Source organism: Nannospalax galili, unplaced genomic scaffold, assembly GCF_000622305.1.
Source record: "Nannospalax galili isolate Female #2095 unplaced genomic scaffold, S.galili_v1.0 scaffold1402, whole genome shotgun sequence".
Classification (NCBI taxonomy): domain Eukaryota; kingdom Metazoa; phylum Chordata; class Mammalia; order Rodentia; family Spalacidae; genus Nannospalax; species Nannospalax galili.
The window spans coordinates 456,905-483,597 of record NW_008348453.1 but is presented as its reverse complement, the minus strand read 5'-3'; the positions used below and the strand labels follow the sequence as shown (position 1 = coordinate 483,597).

The following is a 26,693-nucleotide window of genomic DNA, read 5'->3' as shown; positions in this document are numbered from 1 at the left end:
AGAAAAGAAAAAACAAACAACCCCCCCCCCAAAAAAAAACCTGCTGTCATCAGAGTTGAAGGGGAGAACAGGTTAAAGGGGAAAGAAAAATTAAGCTGCAGAGGCCAGATCTTACAGCCTTGGAAACCAAGAGTTAGCCTGACCCTGAGGGCTTGGGGCAAGTGTCTGCCCAGTGTGAAGAAATCACTCTGGCTGCTGTGTTGAGAATGGGTTGGTTAGGGCAGGCGTGGGGACAAGTGGACCACATAGAAAGCATGCAGAAGTCCAGGCAGGAAAGGGTGGCTTGGAGTCTGGCATGTAATCCCAGCAACTCAGGAAGCTAAGGATTACCATGAGTGTGAGGCTAGCTTGAGCTACAGATTCTCGTCTTGGGAAGCTGCAGAAATGTAGACAGCAGGCACCAGAGGCCACATGGGCAGGATTTGGTGATGAACTGAATATGGAGGTATAGGAAGGAGGGATGCCTGATTGGAAAACTAGGTGGCTAGGGTGCTGTATTCTGCAATGGGGGACCCCAGAGTGTAGGCCTCAAAGTTAAGTATGGGTTAAGAGGGCAATGGAGGGACTGGAGAGGTGACTCAGCAGTTAAGAGCACTGCTGCTTTTCCAGAGGACCCAGGTTCAGTTCCAAACACCCACATGGTGGCTCACAACTGTCTCTGTAACTACAGTTCCAGGGGATCTAATAACGGCCTTTTCTAGTCTGGTCTTACAGAGTACCAGCATACACATGGTGTACACACGTACAGGCCAATGTTCATACACATAAAAAGTGGGTAGGGGAAAAACTCAGGATGTAGCTGTTGGCAGAGTGCTTGCCTACAAAGCATGATGCCCTGGGTCCCCTCCCCAGCACCACATAAAACCAATAAGTCTGTAATCTCAGCACTTAAGAGATAGAGGGCAGAGGATCAGTTCATCCTAAACTACATAGTGAGCTTGAGGCCAGTTTGGGCTACATGAGACCTCATCTTTAAAAATAAACACAGGGGAGGGAAGAATCGATACTGCTGGGTAATGGAAAAAGGACTTTGCAACAGACACAGGGGGAGGGTCCCAGCTCTGGTTCTGCCTGTGGTCTCTAAGGTGCAAACCTGTGAATGAAGAACTTCCTAAGCTGTGGAGAGCACAGTGTCTGCTGGTCCTGAGGGTTAGGTAGTCATCCATAAAGTACTTAGTGCCGAGTCTGCCTGGGGCAGGTCTGAATGCTAGATCAAGGAAGCCCTGGTGTTTTCTCCTTCACTTGAAAATGTTTCATGGTTCACTCACTGACTTAGCAAGTAATTGTTCAAATTTCATACCATCACAAACCATGTAATGACAGTGTACCTTCTCTGAACAGAAATGGGCCAGGCAGCAAACTAGGGGCTGGGGATGCTAAGGACCTGGTTCCAAGCCTTGGGTGTGCCTATATCCTTTCCAGGCAGCTCAATGCCCTGGCTCCACCAGCCCCTCTAGCCTGTGTGCTTCTTGGCATGGCACACTTGAAGTTTTGTTCCTAAGCCTTTGCACTGTCAATCCCTCCACTAGGAACACTTCCCACCTTTCACAACCAACCCCTACTCACCCTATGCTGCTGCCTTCTCTGGGAAGACTTCCCCAGGTCAGGTATAATCCCAGGGCACTCTCAGTAAGCCCACCAGCTGCCTGATGCTCTGTCTTGTGTGCTAAGGCATTTCTTTCTAGGAAGTTCCATGGTTTTACAACCCAGCAGGATGCTCTGATCACATGTCAGGGGCTCAGGGCTTGGGAAGTACATGCTGCTCTGTATCTGGGGCTTAGTTTTTTTGGTGTCTAATATCCTCATGGCAAGAATTACAAAATTCCTCACCAATTTCCATAGGGATCATTTTCTAAGGCCACAGAGGTATCCTGTTCCTTAGAGTATGGACGTGTGGGATGATCAGAGAGGAAATGTAGAGTGTAGCTCCTAGGGGGCAATCCGCAGCACACCAAGGGGGAAGAGGGGAAGGTTGTGTTCCCCAGCATGGGGTGCACTTTATAACTGGTTCAGGCCTGGCCTATGGTGATTGCATCTTCCATTTGAGTAGCTATGGCAGGAGCCTGCCTTGTCACAAGCACTCAGGTGGGCATGTTGTCTTCTTAGAATGGACTCTCCAGAACCCACCCTAGCCACACTGTGGATTGAGAAGGAGCTGAGACACAGGCCCGGTGTGTAAGAAATCTGATTATTCAAATTTATTACCATCAAGAAGTATGCAATGATGCTGTAGTTTTTCTTAACAAATAGAAAACAGACTGTGTACAACAGTGAACTCTACAGCACTAGCATCCACAAGGTAAAAATGAATGTTTCATCCAACATTACCAACCCTGGATTGATCTTGACTTAGCCTAGCTAGATCTGGGGACGTCTGCATCGAGTCCCTTGGCTAAAACAGCTATGCACCCTTCCCTGCCCCCACTTACCTATCTAGATAGTGTTGCCCAGAGGAAGGGGCTCTCTCCCTGCCCCTCAGCAAGCCAAGATAAGATTGATTATAGTACCATGGGTAGAAGTCCAGTAGTCTCGCCACATTGGTTTATGAGGGCAACTTGAAGGAGTGGAAAAAGAGTGGTTCTTGGGGGATTTGCAAACGGCTGCAAACCAGGGAGGAATCCATCTGGCCCCTGTTGAGGACAGACATGTGCTACCAGGCCCACTGGCCTGGACCTGAAAGGCCAGTCACGCCTACACTTGGCCCTGAGGTGTGAGGCGTAGCACAGGCCCTCACCTGTGTCATTCATTTGGCGAGGTGGTCAGACCCCACAGCCTACAAACACTGGCCATGCTGCAAGGCTGGGCTGGGGTTGACAGCAATATTCTGTGGGCCCGCAAGCCCCAGGCACATGGAGTCGCCTCCCCTTCTGGGTTTGAAGTAGAGGCCAGGGGATGTATCTTTTTTTTTTTTTTTTTTTTTTTTTTTTTTTGATTTTATTTTTGTGTTTTTTTTTTTTTTTTTTATTTTTTTTTTTTTTTTTTTTTTTAATTTTTGTTTTTAACTTTTGCAAACACGATGGTGATGAGGAACGGCTTGCCAGGTTCCCCCAGACATGTCTGTGGTTGTGGGCCGTGAATGTTAAACGCACATTGGAATAGACAACCGGGGATGTATTTTCTATCACCTCCCCACCCACCACTGTCTGTGGTGCCTTAAAAAAGGCTTGTAAGAGAAAACAAAACAAAACCTAAAACAAAAACATGTGTTTCCCTGCATTTGTCTGAAACAGGATTTTGTCTGAAAGGCTAGAAGCAGAGCCCAGGCAGTGCTGCCTCCTGGGCCATGGTGACTTGCTCAGGCAGGGGCCCACCTCCACATGAGGAAGGCTGTTCTGTCCTTCAGCAGAAGCCGTACAAGAAAGGATCCAACATGAACTCAAAAAGGAAAACAAAAGAAGCCCCAACCCCACAGCAGCCCAATCTGCAGTGAAGGATTTGCAAAGAGGAAAGTCAGCGGGGAAGAGGCCAGGACCCCTCAGTCTACCCCATCTAATGTATAAAAAGGAGGCTTTGCCCCCATCCCCACCCCGTGAGAAGCATGAGAAATGCAGAGTTTAACAGTGAGCTTGAAGCGGGCTCCAGATGGGCCTGGTGGAGGGGCCACAGAGCCTGGCTGCCGGTCCGCCCACTTGCCCAGGTGTTCCGGGCCCTCTGATTGGCGTGGCAATGTTCCTGAAACACTGATCCCAGTGGGCTGTGCTCTGCTGGCAACAGCATCCGTGCAGGAGGGCTGGACGATGGTCGGTATGGCTCAGAGGAGCTGGGTCCCCTCCGGAGTCCCCGAGGGAGCGGCGGAGGAGAGGGGAGCAGTAGTTACGTTGCATAGTGATCAAAGCTGCCGAGGTATTCCAGGGCTGCACGGTAGCACAGCTGATACTGGTCCTGCAGGGACGGGAGTGGGTCAATGTGGCCAGTGCCAAAGTTACCCAGCCACAGTGGCCAGGGCACTTGTACTGCAGTGACCAGGGATTGGCCAAGACCATGCTCAGAGAGCTGCCCCAGGACTCTCCAGGCAAACCTGAGAAAAAATACCTCTGAGGGTCCATCTCTCTCCTTTCCTCTCCCAGGCCTGAATTTACGTGTCTTCCGTCTGTACTCCAATCACACTTATCTATGCCCAGACTTATGCATTCTATAAGGGTTACCATGTCCAACTCAACTCAGAAGTTCAGGACAGAGCTACTGAATGATCACCTTTGGCAGAACAGGGAATGCTATGTGGCTGTAGCAAAAACATGTGCCTGTATGGGGCCAACGGCAGCTGCAACCTAGGGTTGCAGAGTTGCTATGGCAGGGAAGACCCAGGCTGTGCTCACTAGCCTGCATACCTCTGTCTGCACCATTGCAGGGCGCTGTGTGCGCAGGGTCTTCACAGTCTGGAACATGTCAACCACACCCTCATAGCGCATGCGCTCCAAGACGATACTCAGAGTGATGAACACTCCGGTGCGGCCCACACCAGCACTGCTCAGAAAAAGGCTGGGTCAGGAGTACTGATCATTTCAGAGTGGGCCTCCTAGGCCTTTGGGCTCACCCTCCACGGGACAACCTCACCTGCAGTGCACTGTGATGGGTCCATCCTGCCCAAACTGTTCCTTGGTCTTATGCACCTGCCCAATGAAGTCGATGAAGCCTTCACCTGTTTTGGGCACACCCTGTTCTGGCCAGTCTGTGAACTGGAACTGTCGGATTGTCCTCGACTGCCCATCCTGGGAGAGATGGGCAGGGGCCAGGTTAAGGTTTGTGCTTTAGGATGTGGGTACTCTGGACCAGGAACGCAGTAAGGTAGGCATGCATTCACAGGACCACCCTAGGAGCCAGTGCTCTTAGTCCCAAGCCTGCACCCTTGCCCCTGATTCCTGCAGATTAAGCAGAAGTGCCACGGGGGCAGCACCAGACTTGGGTAGTGTAAGCTACATGCTTGAATGTGAAGAGAGACACATTCTCCTGCCAAGACTCACCCGGGCATCTGTAACCTTGAACTCTCGCAAGATATACTGTGGCATGTTGTACTCAGCCATCGGGTCAACAACAAAGTACTGATAGCGAGCAGAGCGCTCTGCTGGCCAGTACTGGTGGCACTTCTCCTGTGGACAGAGCGCCCAGTCCCCATGATTAGGTGGGGGGCAGGGGTCAGAGAAAGGGAGTGCCAGCTTCCTGAGGACTGTGGGACAGGATGCCTCAGGTGATGGTAGAGGGTCTGAGGCTGTGCTGATGGAAGCTGGGGTGTGAAAGCAGACAGCAACAAAAGGGGTATCTCCCAAGGGTAGCTGGTGTCCTCCCATGTGTGAGGGGGCCCTAAGGGAAGGGGTGGGCTCACCCTGCCCATCTCCCGAAGCTTGGTCAGCATGACGATGATGGTGGAATTGTGCTCCCATAGCATGCGCCAGAAGTCCTCAGTGCTCTCTGCCAGAGGCCCCTGTGTAGCTATGTAGGCCTTCTGCTGCCTGGGTGACATAAGACTGGACATGCTGGAGGCTCTGTTGCCCCCATGCATCTCCCCAGAGACTGTCTAGATCCTTGGGACCCTGCAGCCTTCCTGCATAAATCCCTCACTGCTTTATACCCAGTTCACTCCAGTCTTATGGCCCAGATCCCCCCCTGCCCCCTAACCAGCAGGCCAAGGTACCACCATAGGGCATGGTGGGGCAGGGAGAAGCATGCTGACCTATAGCCATCCAGGAAGCTGGCATTGATGTAGTCAGAGCCCTCCACACCACGGATGGGCTGCAGACATACTCGGGTCAGCTCATAGGGCATGATATTCACCAGGCGGTTCTTGAACTTGTTGCAGGGCAGGTTGGCACTAATGAAGCGAGACGTGTGGGCTTTGGAGCTGGCCAGCAACTGTTGAGGAAGAGTTTTGTGAAACCTGGCTTACTGAGAAGGGTCCTCCCATGACCCAATCTAGGCCCACCGGAGACCTACTTTGAACTCAAGCTCCATGGCGGTTATACTCTCCCCAGGAGGCACTTGGCCTAGCTTCTGGATGTGGGCATAAAGATTTCGAGCGGGCACCTCGGTGTGTCCGCATGTGGCAGCCTCCAGCAGTGCCTCGTGGATGAACACATACTGGTCCTCTGTTTGCACCATGTAGTTTCTCTGTGATCGCATGCATGTCACGTGGCCATAGATGTCAACCGTCTTCTCATGCTTCATTCGCTCCAGCATGGCATCAATAACAATGAAGCAGCCCGTACGGCCCACACCAGCACTGCAGGACAAGGGCTCAGCTTGGGGCCATGGTCTCCACCTGCCACCCCACTCCCTTTGGTGGCTCTGCATCCTCTCACCTGCAGTGTACCACCATGGGCCCTGCATCTAGTGGGTTGCAGGCCTTGACTCGTCTTAGGAAGGCCAGGATGGGAGTTGGGTACTCAGGAACTCCATGATCTGGCCAGGCCATGAACTGGAACTGACGTAGCTCCCGCTTCTCACTGGAGCCACTCTGAGGAATAGAGTCAAGAGAGATGAGGGGATCTGGGTCTGGTTGCTACAGACACAGGGAAGGGCCCAGACCCACAACTCTTGGCTGGTATTTAAAAGGCACATGAGGTGCTCTAAAGGAAGTCACGAAAAGGCTGCAACCCTACTCTCACACATCTCCCAGGCCCTGCCTCTAGGCTGAGCTCTACCAGCCCACTCAGGCCAGGCAAGAACAACTGTTAGGCCCTACCTTGTGGAGTGCGAAGGTGCGCACTGTGTATGTGGCCAGCTCCACTGTATCCAGCAGGGTCACTTGAATGAGGCCGTAAGTCTCAGTGCCACGGGCTGGCCAATACTGATCACATTTCACCTGCAGGGGGAAGAGTAAAATGGGGGGACAAAGTGCAGGTGACAGTGCTGAAGGGTCCCCCAAAGGCTCAGATGAGCAGAACTGAGTGAAAGCCCCAGTTTATTTGCCCAGCCCTGAACTCTCCCTGTCCCTCTTCCTCACCAAGCCTCATCCCGCTATGCCATACCTCTGCCTATTTATTCAAGACCAGATCGCAACAGACACATTTTCTGCCAAATTTACCCATAATGTTTATGCCCCATTTTCAAGCTCTGTAAATTTTATGTTCCAGTTGATGCTTTGCAGGGCAAAAGCAGACAGCAGCAGCTCTTTCCACTAATTAACTTAGATGTGTGAATGCCCCAGGAATGTTCAGGCACCTGGGGAACACGTGAATACCCTGAGAACATGCCAGCAACTGGGGAACATATTAACAGTCCAGAAAACGACAGCATTTGGTGAAACACATTAACATTCCAGAAACTCACAAGCACCTGGGGGACATGCTACATCCCAGCTGCACCCCAGTACACCTGGGGAATGAGACAATACTCCAGGAAAACCATAAGCCTTGAGGAAATTTAAAGGTTGTGCCTGGTGTTACTGAGTCACTTCCCACTCACTCCCTCACCCGAGATTTCTCCTCTAGCCTGGTCATCATGACCACTGTGGCTGTGCGCTGTTCCCACACCATCCGCCAGAAATCGCCCATGGTCTCAGGCAGAGGGCCCTGTGTGGCAATGTAGGCATTCTGCTTGCGGTAGCCATCGATGTAGTTGGCATTGATATAGTCACTTCCAGGGACACCTACAGATGGAAAAGGATGAGGGAGAGCATTAGCCTGGGGTCCTTGGGACAGTTGACTGTGCCTCAATGCACCCCTGAGAGCAGAGGGGAGGGAGGCAAGGGGTTAGGAGTGGGCTCTGCCCTTGGCTTACCATCAATGGAGGTGAGGATGACTCTAGAGTGGTCATAGGCGATGACATTTGCATAGCGGTTCTTGGGTTTGTTCACCTCCAAGTTAGAATTCTCCCATGTGAACTGCTGTCCAGGGTCAATAGACTGCCAGAAATGAAAGAAAACAGATGGAAATGAGGGACAAGTTAAAGGATGCCTACCTTTCTGGGGAGATTCGGGCCTTGCAGGTCACACCAGCCCTGCACCCCTGACACTCTGCAGCCACAGAGCTGTTCCACCCTCATTCCAGGAAGTGACAAACTGAAGACTCTTCTTACTCTGGCACCAGGTCCTCTTGTCTGGTAGAGAGGCTGGGGACAGGGTGGGGCACCACACAGTGAAACAGGCACAGATGGATGGAAGCAACTGCAGCCACCTGGGCCACATTAGAGACTGCTTAAGGCTCTAGACACTGTGCGCCACCTTCCCAGCCCTCTTTACATCTCTGGCTGTTCCTTCCCCACCTGCTTCCTTGCCCTGTCCTCTCTGTAGGTAGGACCGAAGGTCCTCAGATCTAGCCAGGCCTCTTCCATTCTTCACCCTTTCCTGGTTTGCTTTGGAGATTGTTTTTTTTTTTTTTCAGGATGAAACTATGTTGGAAGGTTTTACTGACATTGTGTTTTTGTTTTTTTAAAAAATATTTTATTTTTTTTATTTTGTGTATGAGTGTACTGCCCGCATGTATGTGAGTGTACCCATGTCATGCATTGCCGCGTCAGAAGAGGGCTTCGGATTCCCCTGGAACTGGAGTTAAGGACGGTTTGTAGCTGCCATGTGAGTGCTGGGAATCGAACCCAGGTCCTCTGCAAGAGCAGTCAGTGCTCTTAACCGCTGAGCCATCTCTCCAGCCCTGATTGTTCTGTTTTTTTTCAGACGGTCTCATGTACCCTAGGCTAGTCCTGAACTTGCTATGTAGTTAAGGATGACCCTTAGCTTCTGATACTCCTGCCTCCTCTTCTTGAGTGGAGGGGTTACAGCATGTGTGCCACCAAGTCTGATTTATGTGGTGCTGGGGATTAGACCCAGAGCTTTGCGCATACTAGGCAGGCACTCTATCAAACGAGTTACGTCCCTAGCCCATTCATGAGATTCTTTTTCTCTTTTTAAAAATACACGTTTGTACGTGTGTGGTGGATAGGCTGGAGGACAACCTCAGGAAAGCCATCCACCTCCTTTGAGACAGGGTCTCTTGCTGGCTTGCAGCTCACTCATTAGGCTAGGCTGGCTGGTCAGTGAGCCCCAAGGGTACTTCTGCCTCCACCTCCCCAAAAGTGAAGCTGGGCATGGTAACACAAGTCTTTAGTCCCAGCACTCTGGAGGTAGAGGCAGGTGGATCTCTGTGAGTTCCAGGCCAGCTGGGGCTACAGGGAGGTCCTGTCTCAAAAAGACCAAAAAAACCCAAGTGTATGTTATCACACCTGGCCCTGTAGCCCAAGCTGGCTTGGAACCCATTAAGTAGACCAGGCTAGCCTTGAACTCACGGAGATCTGCCTGCCTCTGCCTACCTCATGAGTGCTGGGATTAAAGGTGTGCCCCACCTTACCTGGCTCTCACACCTGGCTTTTTTTTTTTTTTTTTTTTGTCTTTGAGACAGGGTCTCCCTGTAGCCCCAGCTGGCCTGAAACTCACTATATAGACCAGGCTGTCACACCTGGCATTTTTATGTGGGTCCTTGGGGTTGACTTCAGGGTCTCTGCAAATGCTTCACTGACTGAACCACCTTGTTCATGGGATTCTTAATGCTTAGACACTGGCACTGTCTTGACATCAGGCAGATCCCTGGTTATCTCACCTCTACTTCAATCCATTAAAGCCCAGTTCATCAGCTTCCCCCTCAAAGCAGGCTCTTCTGTGAGGCAATCTCAGTGGATGGCAGCATCACCTGCTTACCTAGAGGCCCAGGTCAGCATCTGAAACCCACCTCAGAAACTTTCCATGGCCCCCTCCTTGCTTACCATGGCCTGTACTCCCTTTCTCTGCTGTCTCCAACCTGTTGTCACTACCGTCAATAAGCACCCAACTCAGCTTAGTATCTCCAGGCCTCTGTCCTATGGTCAGAATGGTCTTTCAAAGATATAGCTCTGAATTATCAACTCCTGCTTAAGGGCCTCCCATGTCCTTGGTTGGCTCAAGAATACAAACATGCTAATTGCTAAGTCTCTGTGGGGACTCATGATGTACCCAGCACTGTTTTAAGCACTCACACTTTCCCTCCCTGCTCCTACAATTTTCCATCTCCTTCTCATTCCGAGATAGGTTTGGTTATTATTCTCATTTTACAGACGGACAAAAGCAACATTTTCAGCTGGGCGTGGTGGCGCATACCTTTAGTCCCAGCACTCGGGAGGCAGAGGCAGGCGGATCTCTGTGAATTCAAGGCCAGCCTGGTCTCCATAGCGAATATATTAGCTGGGGCTATAGGGAGACTTTGTCTCAAAAAAAAAAAAAAAAAAAAAAAAAAAAAAGCAGTATTTTCAGCATAGTATGAAGTCTCATTACTCTCTGTGGGACTGGTTCACTACTTCATTGAGCCTTCACCTCTCGGGGGACCATCCACCTTCAGGTTCCCTACGCATGTTGGTTATATGTAACTTCAGGGCATATTGTCAGTGACACACAATCAGTGTGCCTGTGTTTTCCTGTCTGCCTACGTTTTCCCACTGACTATGTCCCAAGAGCATGTCTCCATATGCCCAGCATCCAGCATGGGGACTGGCACACAGTTAAGTGCTACCAAAAGTGTGACAAATGACTAACAGAATGTCAAAGACAGAATGGGTGGCCAGGGAAGGCTTCTAAGAGGATGAAGGCCCTTTAAAGGATGGACAGGAAAAGGGCGAGTGAGGGTAGAAGAAAAAGAAAGTTCTTCTTTGCCAGAAACCAAGCTGAACACAGGATGCCCAACTTGCATGTTGTATTACTGCAGTAAGGCTGTGCGAGGTAGACCCAGTGGGTGCTCTACAGTAGACCTGGCAGCTTCTGTGTAAAGATAAGCTCATCCATCTGCCTGCCACACTCAATCTGAAAGCCTGGCCTACTGCCCTTGGAATCTATCTGGCCATGGCCATCAGAAGGGCTACCACAGTACCTGGAGATATGTCCTCTAAACAAAACTGAAAGTGGACACCAGACTGAAAGAAAGCAAACTCCTGGGTCCAGCTGAACCAATCCATCCATGTATCAATCATCTTGTGAGGCCCATGTCAAGTGCTAAAAAGTGGTATATACAGCAGAAAGCCATCTCCACCTCTGTTTCCTAGAGAAAATGGGTCTTTCCCTTATCACTTCCTAACAAAGCTCCCTTGACTGGGTGGCCTGGGGACACGCAATCATCCCTGGTAAACATCTATGAGTGGGGTAGAAGCTCATTGGCCCTGGGACTCCTAGCAAGAGAAGTCATGGCCACAGTGAGGTGAGTACGTGGAGGGCTTCCTGACTCTTCAGCTATGAGCTGTGTACTTGAGTGTACATGTGATCACAGGTGGACAGCAGTAACAGGAAGGATGGAAGCCCGGCTTCGAACACACCTGCCTGAGAACAACCTTCTTCCTGCCCCTTGCTGGCAAGAGTCACTATGGGGAGACTCAGTGACACTGTTATCACAAGCTTCAAGGTGTGGATGGTATGGTCAGGCAGAGGGTGTCAGGCAGGCCTGGGTTGGAATCCTGGCTCCACTACTCCTCAGCTGTTTGGACACTAGGCAACTCACTCCCTTGTCCAAGTCCTGCTTCCTGTGTGTAAGACAGGACAGTCATAGCACCATTTCATCAGGGGGATGATGCCCAGTGCCTAGCTGGTGTTGACCCATCTTTTCAGACACCAGCTTTATGGCCACTGTTACTAATCTGTCTTCTGCTGGCAACTGGGCATGTGCCTGAGTGCACAGTCTTCTGAAATATGGCCTGGGTGACCACCAGAAGCTCGTGGTGAGCCTATGGGCCAAGCCCAGCACCTGAGGAGGCTAGTTCCCAGTTGAACCTTGCTGCTGACCTCCCCCCGCTATACCAGAAAAGCCTGGCTCCCTAGTCCCACCTGGGACCTAGGACAAGACAGGATCTGGCACAGGTTAGGCTGGGGCTGACCTCTCGGTGGTGGTAGATGAGTGGCTCACCTCATACTCCTGGGAGAACTTGAGCCCATCGTTGGCTTTGAGGCGCTCAATATTATCTGCCAGGTCAGTGATGGGGATGGGCGGATGGTCGCGCATACCTGAAGGAGGTGGGGCAAACATAGGTGGAGTTAGTGTGAGGCCTGAGAAGAATGGCAGAGATGATTCAAGGCATGTATGTGCATATGTAAACACATGTGATCATGGAGCACTCTGCACTGGTGGCATGGAGACAGCAGCACATGCAGCAACAGGGATGGAGCACACAGTGGCTGGGGGAAGCAAGAGAGGGAGGTATGTGTGTTGTGAGCACATGGAAGCATGTCTAGGTGACCTGGTGCTACGTGGGAACAACAAGGCAGTCTGGTGGATCCGACTATAGAGGGACAAGTGGCTTCCTCCCTCACAGACTGGGGGGCTGGGAATCCAGGGCAACAGTGGCAGCTGATGGGATGGAAGTTGGACTCTTACCACACCTGCCTGAGGCAGCCCCCCCCCATTTCACATTGATGCCAGTCACCACGGAGGCACCAAGTGTGTAGATGGAGTGGTTATGAAGTGCAGAGACAATGGCAGAGTGACCCAGAAATATACAGAGAGAAGCAGAGATGAAGAGGAAGATATGAAGACAGAGGACAAGGTGGGTAACAGAGGCATCCACATAGGTGTCGGACGGAAACCAGAGGCAGCAGGGATAGAGACAGGTGGGCAGGGCCAGTGGAGAAGAGAGAGCAGAGGAAACAAAGTGGGCAGAGGAGGGGAAGGAGACTCACGTGAAGGCTCAGAAAGGAGGGAACAGAGAAAGGTAGAAAAAGAGTAAGGAAAGAGGGAGGTAATGGGGTGGGGCAGAGGAGTGGAGACAGACACTGAACCCAAAGTGTCCCCAAACACGGGAACTTTGATAACTAACTTGAGATATTCGGGCAACTGGGGGCACTGGAACCTGCAGAGAAAACAAACCAAGAAAACAATGGGGAAGAGCAGAGAGCCAGGTAACCCTTTTCTGGTCACCTGGCTCTGAGGTAAGCCAGTGCAGGGTTGTTGGCTGGGTGAAGGGCAAGAAGAAGGGACATGGATGGGGGCAGTGAGAGGCCTGGAACTGTGGGCTGGGAACCACAAATTCCCTTGTCTCCCAGTAACACAGACGTCCTACCTCCAGAAATGAGTGCTCCAAAACACCAGATTCAGGTGGCCTTTGGGATACTTTCTATGACCAAATATACTCAGTTCAGTCTAATCCTTACCCTCTAAGATTGAAACATCTGGCTAGTTTCAGACATTTTCCATACTGGAAATGAAAAATCTTTTCTTCTTTTTACTCCCCCTTCTCCTCTCTTCTTGAGTGTACTCCTTCACACACTGACATTTGAAAGGGGCTTTGTATGTCCCCCCATGCCGCTCTTTAACCCATGGAAATGCTTATGCCTGGAGGCTGGGCCCTACAACCTAAGGTGTCATTCACAAAAGCCACTGGTCTCCACTCCTCAGGTTCCCACTACTCCACAGCCCCTGTTTCCTTTCCTCACACTGACTTCAGGGACATCTAGCTCCTCCTGAGCCAGGGTTCTTCTGCCTGACACCTCTTCATACATTCCTCCCTAATACGACACTATCCTGCTTCCATGAGCTCCCTTCTCCTGCTCTCCTCACCCTGGAAGAGCCTGTTCATTCTGGGCTTTGACTGTTCTATGATCCTTGGTATGACCCACATTGGTGGCCTTGAGCCCAGAGGTCCAGACCCACAGGCCCACTGCCACCTGGACATCCTCCATACCAGCAGCCATGGAGCCATCCTTGCACCTCTGTGTGGATTCAAGCGGAAGTCCTTCTGCTCTTGCCTCCTTAAGGTTTCCAGAGCCCATTCCTTCCTCTGTTCCCATTGCCACTTCTCCACAGCTTAACTACCCTGTCCCAATTTCTTTCCCTCTGGTCCATTCTTCACAAAGCAATCAGAGGTATTTCTATAGCATAATTCTGGTCCTACCACTCCCCTGCTAAAAACCTTCAATATCTCTCTAGGTCCTTCAGGATGAAGCCTAAGCTGCTCAGTCTGCTAGTCAAGGTTCTCTTCAATGTGGACCTCTGTTTAGGCCCCAGTTACCTCTTGGCTTAATATTCCAATTCTGCAGAAACACTCTAAGGGCTGTAATTTATACTACACACTGTGTTTCACTCAGGGAGCCACCTCCTACCCACCTGGCTTCCCTAGCTGTTGCCCATGTGGCCTGGCATCCTCCTAAAGTAGAGTCCTCTGCTTTTCAATCACACCATCCTCACACAGTCAGTCATACTGGTTTCAACAGCCTGCTAGGTCTGCAGGGCACACTCTCAGAACATGTACCCTTGGAACTGTCAATATGTTGTGAGGAAGCCCAGGCCACCTGAATGAACCACCCAGGGGTTAGCAAATTTTTCCTAGGAGAGGCCAGAAAATAGGCTTTAGGCTTGTAGACACCCTGTATCACCTGTACTTTCTTTTTAAAAAATATAAAGATTTTTTTTAAACTGAAAAAATTTATTTATTTATTTTTTATTTTATGTGTACATGTGTATTGCCTGCATGTAGGTAAGTGCACCCGTGTCATGCAATGCCTGAGGAGGTCAGAAGAGGCTGTTGGATCCTCTGGGACTGGAGTTACGGGCAGTTGTTAGCTGCCATGTGGGTGCTGGATTCAAACCCAGGTCTTCTGCAAGAACAACCATTGTTCTTAACCGCTGAGCCATCTCTCCAGCCCATCTTCTGTATTTTCTATTACTAAGTTGGCCTTTCTAGTGTAAATGTCCCCAGAAAATGAATGGGTGTATTGGTGCTCTAGGAAAACCTTATTAACGAAAGTAGATGGTAGCTGGGTGTTAATGGCACATGCCTTTATCTCCAGCACTTGAGAAGCAGAGGCAGGTGGATGTCTGTGAGTTGAGGCTAGCCTGGTCTACACAGTGAGTTCCAGGCCATATGGGGTTACAGGAAGATGCTGTCTCAAACAAAACGAAACAAAACAAAAGATCCAGAAAGTAGGTGGTAGGTCAAATTTTACTTTAGGCCATAGCTTGCTAGCCTGACTTTAGACAATTCTAGCCCTCAGTCTTCTAGTCATCTGGCTGAGGGACCAAACATTATGGAATAAAGACACTGATCCTGCTGAGCCCTGTCAGAATCCCTGATTCACAAAAACAGTGAGCGAAAATACATAATTATTGTATTAAGCCACTAAGTTTGGGGGTAATTTGCTATGCAGTATTAAGGAGCTTACACACACACAAACCCTGGGTGCACACATTAGTTCACACATTTGTTCTAGTGTCATGTGTTCATTTCATAGGCATTCAATAAGAATCCACTGCTTGCTGAATATAGGGATGGGAATGAACAAGACATGGTTCCTGGTGCCATGGAGCTCAGAGATTGTCACTGAGGCCTAAGTCAAGTCTCTGGGGTTAGGGAAGGAGTGATATTCCACACGGAAGAACAGCTGGGTAGCACATGAGAGTGGATGGAGAGAAGAAGGGCTGCTATGCTTACACAGTGAATCTGGAGTCAGCCTTCAGGAAGGGTCCGGTGTGGAGCCCTCATCTACCTTTCTGTGTGCTAGAGCTTTTTTAATGCTAATAGGCCCCTCTTTTGTGTGAAGGATCAGAGAGTAGGTATGGAGACCCACCACAGTGATGTGGGCTCCAGGAGGCTCCTTACAACCCGTATTCAGATACTGGAGATATACAGGGGCTAATAAGAAGTTCTGTTGACCCTAGGAGGCTCCTAGCCCTAGGGTGCCTGTTTACCTGTTAGATATTGGCCTTCTTAGTCACTGTCAGTTCAAAGAACTAAAAGGAAGAGAAGCAGCAAGAAACAGGGCATGCACTAGGGTCCTTTGATAGCCTCATGATCTGGAGTTGGGGGTGAGCAGGTCAAGGGAGCAGCCCTACCTGGGGTCTGGTAGTTGAGCCTCCGCATCTCCACAGGGTCAGAGGAGTTGGCCAACAGAGAGTCCTTCAGCCCAATTGACTGCTCATCCTTTGACGACGGGGAGTGGGTTCTTTTCCTAAAGAAGCAGAAGGAGAGTAGTGAGAGCCTAGAGTCCAGGCCAAGGCCAATCCCCACATCCACAGCTATGGCCTCACCACCCCACCTCATCCTGGGGTCTCTGAGCATGGAGGAGCCAGGGGCAGAGCAGCCTCAACATGAGAGAACACAGGGTAGGGATGGGGCAGGGAGACAGCAGGAGTGTGGAGTGGACAGAAGGAGCAGCGCAGCAAGGGAGGAAGGGGTCACAGAGGCTTTGGACAGAAAGCAGGTCTCTGCTGGGCAGTAGCTGCTGTCTGTAAGACTACCACAACTGAGGCAGCAGAAGCCACCAGGAAAAAACATGCAATGACACATAAAATACACAAACATCACAGGGGACTGGGTCCCAGCTGTCTGGCTCTCAGGGTATCATGGTAAATGCCCAGAGTAGCAGGGGAAGGACAGGGGAGGCATCATCCTAGCCTGACAGAGTCCTCTCTCACTGGCCTCAGCTTCCCCATCTAAATGGACAGGGTCAGAGAGACTACCCAGGGGTCTCTTGCAGTCTCTGTACAGGAGTACTGGGAAGAACTGGAAGTGTTGCTTGTACATGTGCGTATCAGGACACCATTCCCTGCTCCTCTATAGTGAGCAGTGAGACTGCCTCTTAGAGGAATTAGATAACCTCTTGGAGAACTGGGAGCCTAGGGAGGGTTCTGGAGGGCTCTGTGGACTCAGGGAAGCAATGAAAGCTTCATCGTGCATGTGCCCTAGGGAGGAGCATCGTCTGGAAAGTACAGAGTTGAACTAGCAACAGCATGACAGAGTCTGCCCCTCATGCCAATGAGGCTTCATCCTGAACCAGGGAGCCTGCTGTGCTGATCAGACAGTTTGCTGCTTAAAGCCACAGGCCAGGAGGATTCCTGGTCAGAGCCCCATCCCTCCCTACAGACCAAGATGTGCACAAGTTAAGAGTAGAGGGGGAGTGTGTAAAGAGAGAAGGAACAATAACTCCTACCTTTCTTGTTTACTAGGTCCCGAGAGACAGGCAAGGACAGAAGAAAGGAATGGTCATTGTTTCTGCCGAGCACTCAGCCCTCACATGACAGGGGGAACTGCAGGACTCTAATGAGGTACCCATATGACATCCTTGGGAAGGGGGTTCACCTCTGTACAGACATCAGGACCCAGTTGGAAAGGGGTGTGTGTGTGAGTGGGTGTAAAGGACACTCCTTAGGGCCATCCACAGATCTTGAACACTGGGAGGAAAGAATGAACTTGCCAGGAAAGACAATGGGGTCCAGATGAGGGCAATGGAGAGAAAAGGCACAGGAGACAGGCACTTCCACAAGGTGAAATACCACACATGGAATACCACATCTACCTGCCAGGCATGCTCTGAGATGCTTGTGGGTTTAGCCAGCCCTGTGTCAGGAGCTAGGGGCTCAGCATACTCAGCTGCAGAGCCAGCAGACATTTAATAGGGTATTCTGGGATAAATGAGGGGCTGTGGGAAAGGGGCCAGAAGCTACATAGGTCTCTGGGATAGTAGAGCCTGAAAGTGAGTATGAAGGATGAGGGGAAGCTGCCAGACAGCAGGGCTTGAAGGCTGCAGGGCAGGGGCCCAGTCTCCAGGGGTCAGAGAGCTACACTTACTTGGTGTAATGATGTCAAGAGCAGTACTAGGGACATGGTTAGCCACGCATTCAACTGTCAAGCTCAAGGGGTCAAAGGGCTTTTTAAAATGACTTTTCTTTTTCTGTGGTACTGGGATCAAACCTAGGACCTTGTGCATACAAGGCAGGCATTCTACATAGAGCTGTATTCTCAGCCATTAAATTTTTTTTTTTTTCTGAGTTATATCTATTTAACCCAGGATTAGCTTTAAACTCATTAAGGCAGGCATTCTACATAGAGCTGTATTCTCAGCCATTAAATTTTTTTTTTTTCTGAGTTAGTATCTATTTAACCCAGATTAGCTTTAAACTCATTCTACTTCAGACAAGTCTTCAAACTTCAATCCTCCAGCCTCAGCATTTAGAGGAGCTGGGATCACAGGCCTGAATCACCAGGTCTGGCTCACCAAAAGGCTTTAAACTGAGGATGGCCAAGTGAAGGATCTGGAAGAGCTTGGAGGCTGGGAGGTGGGTGGACAGGACACCTCTAGGGGCAGGTGTTGCAAATACTGAAGAGAGGTAAGTGTTAAAGACACAGCTATGGATGTAATAGGCACATGGGGAAGTGTGTCTGCAACTTGGTCTGGACCTCTGTGGGCCTAAGCAGGAAAGTGAGACTGAAGAATCACCTAGGAATCATGGCATAAGACAAGTGCTTATGACAGGAGACCAGGAGCCAGTGGCTACTAAAAGTTGAGGAAGAAACAGACATGTTCACACACACAGAAACAGAGACAGGCAGCCATATCTGAGGACATACACAGGTTAGCCTCAGCCCCTCTTCATACACAGGCTGACCCACACAGAGGTGCATACACACACAAACACTGCTTCTGTCCATCCTGGCTTCCCACTGTGCCCAGGGGCCAGGAACCAGGCTGGAATGGGCTGCACTTAATACTATATCAGAGAGGGCCTGAGGCAAGAGTCAGGCTCTGTCTCCTAGAGCCAAGTACAGCACTCACCTCTTGAATAGCAGGATGGCGATGACAATGAGTATGATGAGGATGACGGCCAGGACGGGGCCTGTCACCCACAGCATCTCGGGCTCCTCCTGATGCTGGGCTGGTGTCACCTGGACCACGATCTCATCGGAGTAGGGGCTGGAGGCATAGCGCTTCTGTGGTCCAGTGGAGCAACAGCACAGGCTGTGAGCACAGCATGAGAATCCCCACCCTTACCCATCAAACCCAGAGAGGACTCTGAGGCTGGGACACATTGGGCTAGGCCATGTTCTAAACCTGTAAGGTTGACTTGGGGTTGGTCAGCAGGACTGGAACCTTGGGGTCAAGTTAGGTCTGACCTTTTAGTTCCTGGGGCCTGGTGTCATGGGATAACTACTATAGGTCTTGGTCCTTAGGGGCTGCCCCACGCCAAGGACCCTGGTGTCTTGGAGCTAAAGCAGACATGGAGGTTTCCTAGCATTTGAGAGTGGCCTAGTCTGTCAAGTCTGGGATCTCAGGGTTTTGAGAGCCATGTTGGCTCAGGCCAACCTGGTCCATGGGTTCCTTCAGTGAGGCAAGCACAAAGCACTGGTAACTCAGGTCCGGAGACAGGGGCCGGTTGTAGAAGCCCCGGTAGCTCTTCTTATCTCCCAGGGTGAAAGTCTCAGGGAGCACGTCCACCTGAGCTGCCACATACGGCTTCAGCCTGTCTGCCTGGCGCCGCCGCCGCCGCTCCTCCCCACCCTGCTCGATGGCCTCCAGAAGCTGGCAGAGCAGAGCACGGAGTCACACAAGACCTGGGAACATACTGCCCCTGGGGCTTCTTCTCTCTAAGGGACCTTATAGGATGCTGCCTATAAGTATCACAATGAGACTCCTGGTACTCCTTGAAGAGAGACCTCATGAGTAACTGCATCCTAACCAGATGGGCAGTAGCCACACGAGCTGCAAAGAAGCGACACACAAGCTTCAAAGAAGCAACAGAAGACTTCATGTGCTCAGGAGAACTCGAGCTTAAGGCTCCTACCACCCCCTGCTTGTGCTCTACTTGGCAGGATTCTCTGAGGTACACAGGGCTCAGGACTCTCTAGAGCTGCAGAGATGATTTCACTGATTCCCATCCCATGAGATTCTTGCCAAACATCCCTAGAGATATCTCTGTAAGCACTGCCAGAGTTCTCAGAACACTCCTGGGGTTCCCCTCAGAGTCCTTCTCCCCAGAGAGAGGATAACTGCCAATGAATCTCTCGAGGCAACACTCAGGGAGGAGTGGCCACTGCCAACTACCACATGGGCTATGCTCAGTGCTGGTCCCTTCCCAGGCACCTCGTCTAGTTCCAGATCCTCTGGTGTATTCCATCTTGGTGCCAGCATGCCCCCGCCCACACGATCAATGGGCACCACCACGATGTAAAACCACCTGTGTGGACAGAGCAACAGTAAGCACCACCATTGCCAGTAGCTATAACCCTGCCCCATGCCAGCCTCTGGTGTCACCTGCATACCTGACTAGTGAGAGGTCCTGTACTTGGGGCATGGAGAGAGAGAAGCGACCATCCTCTATGAAGGCAGAGGCTGGCAGAGGCTTGTGTGGCAGAAGGTCCGGGGCTGTGCGGATAGACACAAGGTGCTGCAGCCCCCCAGCGCTACTGCCGCGATTCATCAACACAAATGAGTACTCTGTGTTGGGCTCTAAGTCTGCGATCAGCTTTCGCATCGAGTGCCCATCTACCTCCACACTCTGCCCATTGTACAGAATCTGTGGGGAAAGAAAGGGTGAGGATTCCCATCACAGGCCTACAGGGCACAGCAGCTATTCAATAAAAAAACCCAGTTCACAGACTGGCCCTTACCCACCTTGAAGGGTACGGCTGACTTGTAGGAGTCGGGGACCTCCCAACTGAGCAGTACAGACGTCTTCATTGCAGCCGCCACCCGGAAGTTCTTGGCAAACACTGTGGAGGCATGAGGAGAGTCAGCTCTGCCCACCTAGCTGGGATGGGGTGAATGGGCCAGAGGATATGACAACCGCTGGGGAGGGTAGGAGGACTGGAGGGAGGGCAGAGGAGAATCAAGTACCCCTCGTCAGCTTCAAATTGCATAGTCCAACTCCCAGCCTGTGCTCTTCCACAGTGAGCACTGAACTGGGCAGGGGTGCCACAACATCTGTGGTAAATCTCCAGAAAAGTGCAGGTGAAAGCTTGAGCTCACAGACACCAGGTCAGAGTAGCCAGAGGTCAGTGAGTTGTGGTCATGAGAAGCATGTAGCCACACACCAGAGCATGGTCTCTAGATATCAGTAGGTTAGGCCCCATAAGATTAGTCCTACAAACTGAAGATCAGCAAGCAGCACACCCCCAGAATGGTGATAACAATGAAAACAGATCAGTGAGCCAAGGTTACAAGAGAGTAGAAGGCCACACAACACAGGTCAGTAGGCCAATGACAGAAGTTAGGGTTACACCCAAGAACATGATGCCTGTTCATTAGAGGTTAGTGGTCATGAGACTGAAGGGTCACACAGCAGAGGCTGGTGAATCACAGTTGCAAGAGATCAGTGGGTCAAGGAGAGCACAGGCCCCTAAGGGCAGTCACGCTTGGGCAGGTACTGCCATGCCTGCAGCACACACCTTGCTCCATGGGCATGGTCCGGGACTGGATGCTGGGGCTCAGTGGGCCTGCGCCTTTGCTGGTATGTGCACGGATCTTGACATCATAAGTGGTATCCGATTTGAGGCCAGACAGCGTAAGGTGGGTATCATCAGTGACATTCTGCAGTTCCTGCTGGCTATTGATGTCACGGTACACCACAGTATAGTTGGTGATGCGCCCATTCCTTTCTGCCAACACTGGTGGGTCCCAGGCCAGTTCCGTGGTAGACGTGGTCAATCCTGTCACTCGAAGATTTTGAGGGAAGCCACTGGGCACATCCTCAGGGGTTGTGATCTCTTTCTCAAACTCCTCACCTGGGCCAGCCCGGTTCTTCGCAGCAAGCCGGAAGATGTAAGTGGCCCCTTTGTGCAGCCCAGTGACCGTAAAGTGCTGGTCATCCTTGCCAAAATCTATGGTGTTGGGCCGTGCCTCATCGGCTCGATGGTATTGCAGGCGGTAGCCCAGCAGCTCCCCAGGCAGTTCCTTGGGTGGGTGCCACTGCAGTAGTGCGGTGTGCATGGCCGTGGTGCTGACCATCATGGTGGGCTGGCCTGGGACTAAACAGCACGCACTGGACTCTGGTGCTGCCCTCCCTGCTGTCCACCCTCGGCTGTCCCTGATCCCTTACTCACCTGCCCCCGTTGTAGTAACAACTTTGGGCTTGCTTCGGGCGCCATCCCCCTTGGTGGTATAGGCAGCAACAGTAATGGAGTAGGTGGTTTCAGGGGTAAGGCCGCTGATGATGGTTTCCTGAGGGAAGAACAGGGGCAGTTCCCATCACAGAGTGTAAAAAGAGGCCAGGCTGGCAGTCACCCCAGGCCTCTAGCCAAGGGTGCTCCCAGGTACCCAGGGCTAGGGTTTTGAGAGGTGGAGTTGTGCAAAGCCCTATTTTGCTAGAGTCTAGTCAGCCAGGTGGGATGTGGGCTGGGAGCATGCCACCCATCCTGGGAGGCTCATGCACAGGGCAGACAACACATTCTTCTTTTCAGTCAAGAACAAAGGGCCACACTGTTTCCTTCACTCCACTCTGCTGTGAATGTCACCTCATGAGGTCCCTGCACATATACACCAAGGCAGAGCTTTGCACGCACTCAGCACCTGTCTCTTGGCTGTACATGCAGAGACTATAGTCCCTCCTGAATTAGCAGGTACAAGGTCACTTATAGACACTAATGTAAACACGCACACACGCACGTAAAGGAAGAGAGCAAAGGCACAATGTGTCTTGTTTAGTGACTCTGTGACATCTATGCCTTCCTGAGGCCAGCTGGAGTATGGAAAAGACAGAACACAGAATTTCCCATGACTGGAAACACATTTTGCCTCTGTTCCCACAGATGCCTCAGAAGTCAGCCACCGCAGTTCCTTTTGCCCTGATCCTAACCCACATCCCATCTCCAGCAAAGGCATCGTTTCCATTTCTGGACATGCGGAGAAACACCACAGGAGACCAAACCATGCCACACAGAGAAGAGCAGGAAGAAGGGAGGGGACCACCGTGCAGTGCGAACAGGGCTGTCAGCACCAACCCTGGTGTCCCTCCAGCTCTGAGCCTCAGGTGGGGCCACTACAGCTGCCAACAGCCCCTCACATGCCCCCCCATCCTGCTCCAGCTGGAGGGTCTTCCAGGGATGGGGCGCCCGTAGCACCAGGGCTGGACCTGACTCCTCAGCTCTTCTCCCAGCCTGGGTCCTAGTAGGTGATTTTTCACTCCAGGGATCAATAAGGCCTAATGATCAGGATTGGATTTAACTCCATCCCTGTCTGGCCAGAGCAGGGGCCAGATCCTGGTCAATTGTGAACATTGGCCTTAAATTGCTGCTCGACAGGCAAGAAGTAAGGATTAGAGGAAGCGCCAATCACTGCTCAGCCTGGTGCTTGAGTCTACACACCAATTTTCTCCAGATGTGGCTGGTGCCCTGTGGATCTTGGCAACACAGGCTGGGAGAGGGGGAGTGTCCCATGAGCCCAGTCTTGCCCACACTTGCACACCTGTTACTTACATAGTCCTCGGACTCCTCTGGCCTCCACTGACCGCAGAAGAAGAAAAGAAAGGGAGATGGGATGGTGAAGGACTCTGGCCTGAAGGGGACCTGGCCCATGGAAGACTGACAGAGGGCATGGACCCCTAAAGTGCTCACCAGGGTAATAGCCCAGGAGCACTCCTCATTCAAAGAAGTGAGTTGCTGTCTCACTAAGCACCGACTGTGTGTGGCAGGGCTGAGGAAAGCAGGGAGACGTGAAGGACAGCTGGATATGGGGGTAGGCTTGATAGCTCAGGCAGAGGGAAGGCACCAAGAGGTGATCACATGCCCTGGTGTACCTGGAGTCCTAATCTACATCTTTCTATGGCTGTTGAGCTTCCTTCCACTCTCAATAGTATTTCAATTGGGAAAATATAGTCAGCTGAGCTGAGGAGTGTTCTAAAACCTAAATGCCAGACTATGGTTGAGCAGACCAAGGGGCAGGCTGGTTAGCAAGATTATGAAGGCTGTTCAGAGCTCGGACAAAGGCCCTAGCCATAGGGAGACCCTCAGACCCCTGGTTCCCTTCTAAGGGTGCCTGTGATCAAAGGAATGCCAGTTTCATGGCTGACAGTAGTAAATTCTTTAGGCACTAATGTGCCTAGGTATGCTAGTTCAACAGGTAAAGGGGCTGAGGGCTTCATTCCAAGGCCCTGTGCCCTCTTAGGTAGAGACTGAACAGCGAAGTATAGGCCCTGAAATCTCCAGATTATTGGTACCTTAGAGTCTTCCAGCCAGACCACCCTCATGTCTGGCCTCTGTCCACTGGCCCAGTGCTGGAGTGGCCTAAGCACCGGCTGTTCTGGCAAGCTCTGCTGTAAAATCTTTGGAACAGAATTTGAGAAAGGCTAGATAGACCCCTAATGATTGTGATTACTTTGCATGGAGGGCTGGAACCAGCTCTGCTCATATTTCCTTGCTTGAGGGGAGATCTGGACTGTTTAGGCCAGACCCTGATGTGGAGTTGTCACATGGTACATCTCTTATGTCAGGCAGAATGAGAAAGAAAAAAGACAGAGAGGGTGGAACACAATGGAGAGGGGTTAAGTAGGGCAGGGAAGGGACTGGAGTAGTAGTAGGGAGGGGAGAGAAGAGCTAGATAAAACCAGAACAGTGAGGCGGAGAAAGACCATGAGAAAGGGACAAGAGGAGCTGGAGAAGGAGTGATGAGCTTCATGTAGAGGTAGCACAGGAGGAAGCAGGCTGTGCTGTACACTTAGGGGTGAGGATACCGACCACGTGATTTCTTCTAAACCGATGGGAGCCCTGGGCTGAGCAGATGGTATTATTAGGTGGAGAAAGGCAGACTAGGGTGTCCTTGACAGAAACACACAGGGGACAGCTAGGCCCAGTGGCAAGACTAGAGATGAGGCCCCATCTGGTCTCTTACTGGCCCAAAGCAGAACCCAGTCCCAGGGGACAGAAGGCTGCCCTGTCTTCCGTTGCTTTCCTGGAACTGCCTCAGATATTTCCTCATCAAGGACACAAAGTTAAGGACAAGGCTCCTAAATCTTTTCACCCAACTCCTAAGTGTTGAGGCCCAAAAGAGGGCACACAAAGTGGCTCCTCTGGAACCCCAGTGGCTGCAGCTGTGGTGAGGGACCTCTAGGATGGGAGGGGCTGGAGGGAGCCATTCTTGGGATGTTTCTGGGCGGGTGTGTCTGCTGAGGTTTCTGAGGAGCCCTCAACCTGTCCCAGGAATGCAGACTGGTAGACACACCCACCGCCTCCACCTCTTCATCTCTTAGCACAAGGAGGTTGAGAGAAGGAAGAGGGCACTCTCTGGGAAGAAAAGAATTTTGGCTCATAAGGCTGAGCCCAGCCAAAGGTTCCTGTTTGTGTGGATCCATCCCTCAGCAGAGCCTGCAGAATGTGGGGTTCATGTTGGGTAGGGAAGGAAGCCAGTCTCCTCCTGCTGAGACTTAACTGTTGGCCCAAGGACCTTCCGGCCCTGGTTCTGGAGGGAGACTCTGAGGGCAGACCACACAGATGATCTGATTTTGGGGAGAATATTGGGGAGGGGACTCATGAGAGCAATTATAGCCCTTTTCCAGGGGCACAGAGACTTGGTAACTGCATAGTGCTCCATGCTCTTCATTGGAGTAGCAAGCCAAGGCTCAGAATACTCCAGAGACCTCACTATAAGTTCATGGGTTGAACCCTCAAGAACAAAGAAGCTTCCAATAGGAAGTATGAGGCTGGTTGGCAAGCTTAGCCTTGAGATAAACATCAGGGGCTGTGCCATCCTCCTGGGGGTCAGGAACAGAGTGACACTCAAGTGATTATTTACAGAGCTTTGCCTCAGTCACTGGCCTATGTCCAAAGAGGGTAGACAAAGAGTCTTGAAGTCCATATCTGCCTCTGGCTGGGTGACAGCAGGGGATACTTAGAACACCACTGCCTGGGAAGACAGCACAACTCAGGGTCAAGCTGAGCCACCACGGTGAATGTGCTTCCTGTAAAGCCTACAGCTGAAGCCCAGGCAGTGTGGCAGTGGAGTGCGGGGTCTTTGGAGACAGCTCTCTCTACAAGCACTGGTGGCTGAGACTGCTACCAGGGCCGAGGGGGCTGGCAACACCCGGGTTGCCACAGCTTGAGTAGCCCTAACACAAAAACAAAGTATCCCTGGAATCTGGCCCTCACCTCCTGATCTCAATGACTCCTGTCCTGATATACCAAGACATTTCTGGTGTCAGGACCAGAAAATGCAGTCACACACACCTCTGAGGGCAGGCAGGGGAGGGAGTGAATCTGGGCTCTGGAGAGTAAATGAGGCACACTGTTCACTGCTCACCCTTCCACCCATCATTGCTCACAATGGCATACCTGGGCCTCAGCCAGCATGACGTCTTGGATGATGGGTTGCCCTCGGGGGTCACCATTCTCTAACCGCACATAGGTGACTTGGTAGCCACGGATCTGTCCATGCTGCTTGTTGGGGACAGGCAGCTTCCAGGAGACACGCACAGCAGTTGAGTTTAGCGGCTCCACCTCCACCTTTCGTGGTGGCCCGCTGGGCACTGGGGGCCAGGTAGAGAAGGAAGTCAGACATGGTGGCACTGAGTTTGTTTTAGGTGGGTACAGCTAACCTTAGGGCCTTGACTCTGCACCTTACTCCTCTAGGAAAGGCCCCAATGTTGTTCCTTTGGCTGTCTATTCTGGTGAAGAACTTCTGTCTGCCACAGACCAGCTGTCAACCCCTCTGGAAGGGCTACCTCACTTGATGGGGAAGGGAGAGATGGGGTTGAGGTTCCAAGTCATCAACTACCCATGCCTGCACAATCTGTCCCAAATTTCACCAATGTCCAGTCAATGCAGAGACCTACTGGTTCTACTTGGAGTCCTCTGCACTCATCTTTCCAATCCTGGCCTCTTATATCTGGTGGGGCTGCTTCTCCTGCCCTCATCTTTTAAGATAGAGCCAAAGGCCATGACCTGGACAGAGGCAGCCCCACCAGCTACAACTCCCCAGAGTTTGGGTCATTAAGCCTATGTTAGAAAATGAGTCTGTCTGGGTCTGTGGAAGAAAGGTCCCAGGCACTTGGCAGGCAGTATGC

At 51.5% G+C, this 26,693-nt stretch overlaps 1 protein-coding gene across 8 annotated transcripts in view; it reads right to left on the bottom strand.

Moving 5' to 3' along the window:
- Positions 1–2,174: 2,174 nt before the first annotated feature.
- Ptprf (protein tyrosine phosphatase receptor type F) overlaps positions 2,175–26,693 on the bottom strand; it is a 77,849-nt gene continuing 53,330 nt past the window's right edge. For 2 of the 8 annotated variants that reach the window (XM_029569516.1, XM_017801168.1), the window contains 22 exons: positions 25,963–26,156; positions 23,116–23,142; positions 21,745–21,862; positions 21,091–21,669; positions 20,318–20,415; positions 19,966–20,219; positions 19,787–19,880; positions 19,010–19,225; positions 18,482–18,636; positions 15,762–15,877; positions 11,844–11,941; positions 7,714–7,837; positions 7,407–7,582; positions 6,677–6,796; positions 6,294–6,448; positions 5,929–6,214; positions 5,669–5,847; positions 5,321–5,447; positions 4,962–5,087; positions 4,555–4,709; positions 4,329–4,464; positions 2,989–3,882 (listed from right to left, as the gene is read on the bottom strand). In XM_029569516.1, coding sequence (XP_029425376.1) covers positions 3,814–3,882; positions 4,329–4,464; positions 4,555–4,709; positions 4,962–5,087; positions 5,321–5,447; positions 5,669–5,847; positions 5,929–6,214; positions 6,294–6,448; positions 6,677–6,796; positions 7,407–7,582; positions 7,714–7,837; positions 11,844–11,941; positions 15,762–15,877; positions 18,482–18,636; positions 19,010–19,225; positions 19,787–19,880; positions 19,966–20,219; positions 20,318–20,415; positions 21,091–21,669; positions 21,745–21,862; positions 23,116–23,142; positions 25,963–26,156 — 3,602 coding nt within the window. In that variant the 3' untranslated portion in view covers positions 2,989–3,813. Of the gene's footprint in view, positions 3,883–4,328; positions 4,465–4,554; positions 4,710–4,961; positions 5,088–5,320; positions 5,448–5,668; positions 5,848–5,928; positions 6,215–6,293; positions 6,449–6,676; positions 6,797–7,406; positions 7,583–7,713; positions 7,838–11,843; positions 11,942–12,750; positions 12,784–15,761; positions 15,878–18,481; positions 18,637–19,009; positions 19,226–19,786; positions 19,881–19,965; positions 20,220–20,317; positions 20,416–21,090; positions 21,670–21,744; positions 21,863–23,115; positions 23,143–25,962; positions 26,157–26,693 lie in introns of all 8 variants that reach the window. The other 6 variants (XM_029569515.1, XM_029569517.1, XM_029569513.1 and 3 more) reach the window with 5 other exon arrangements.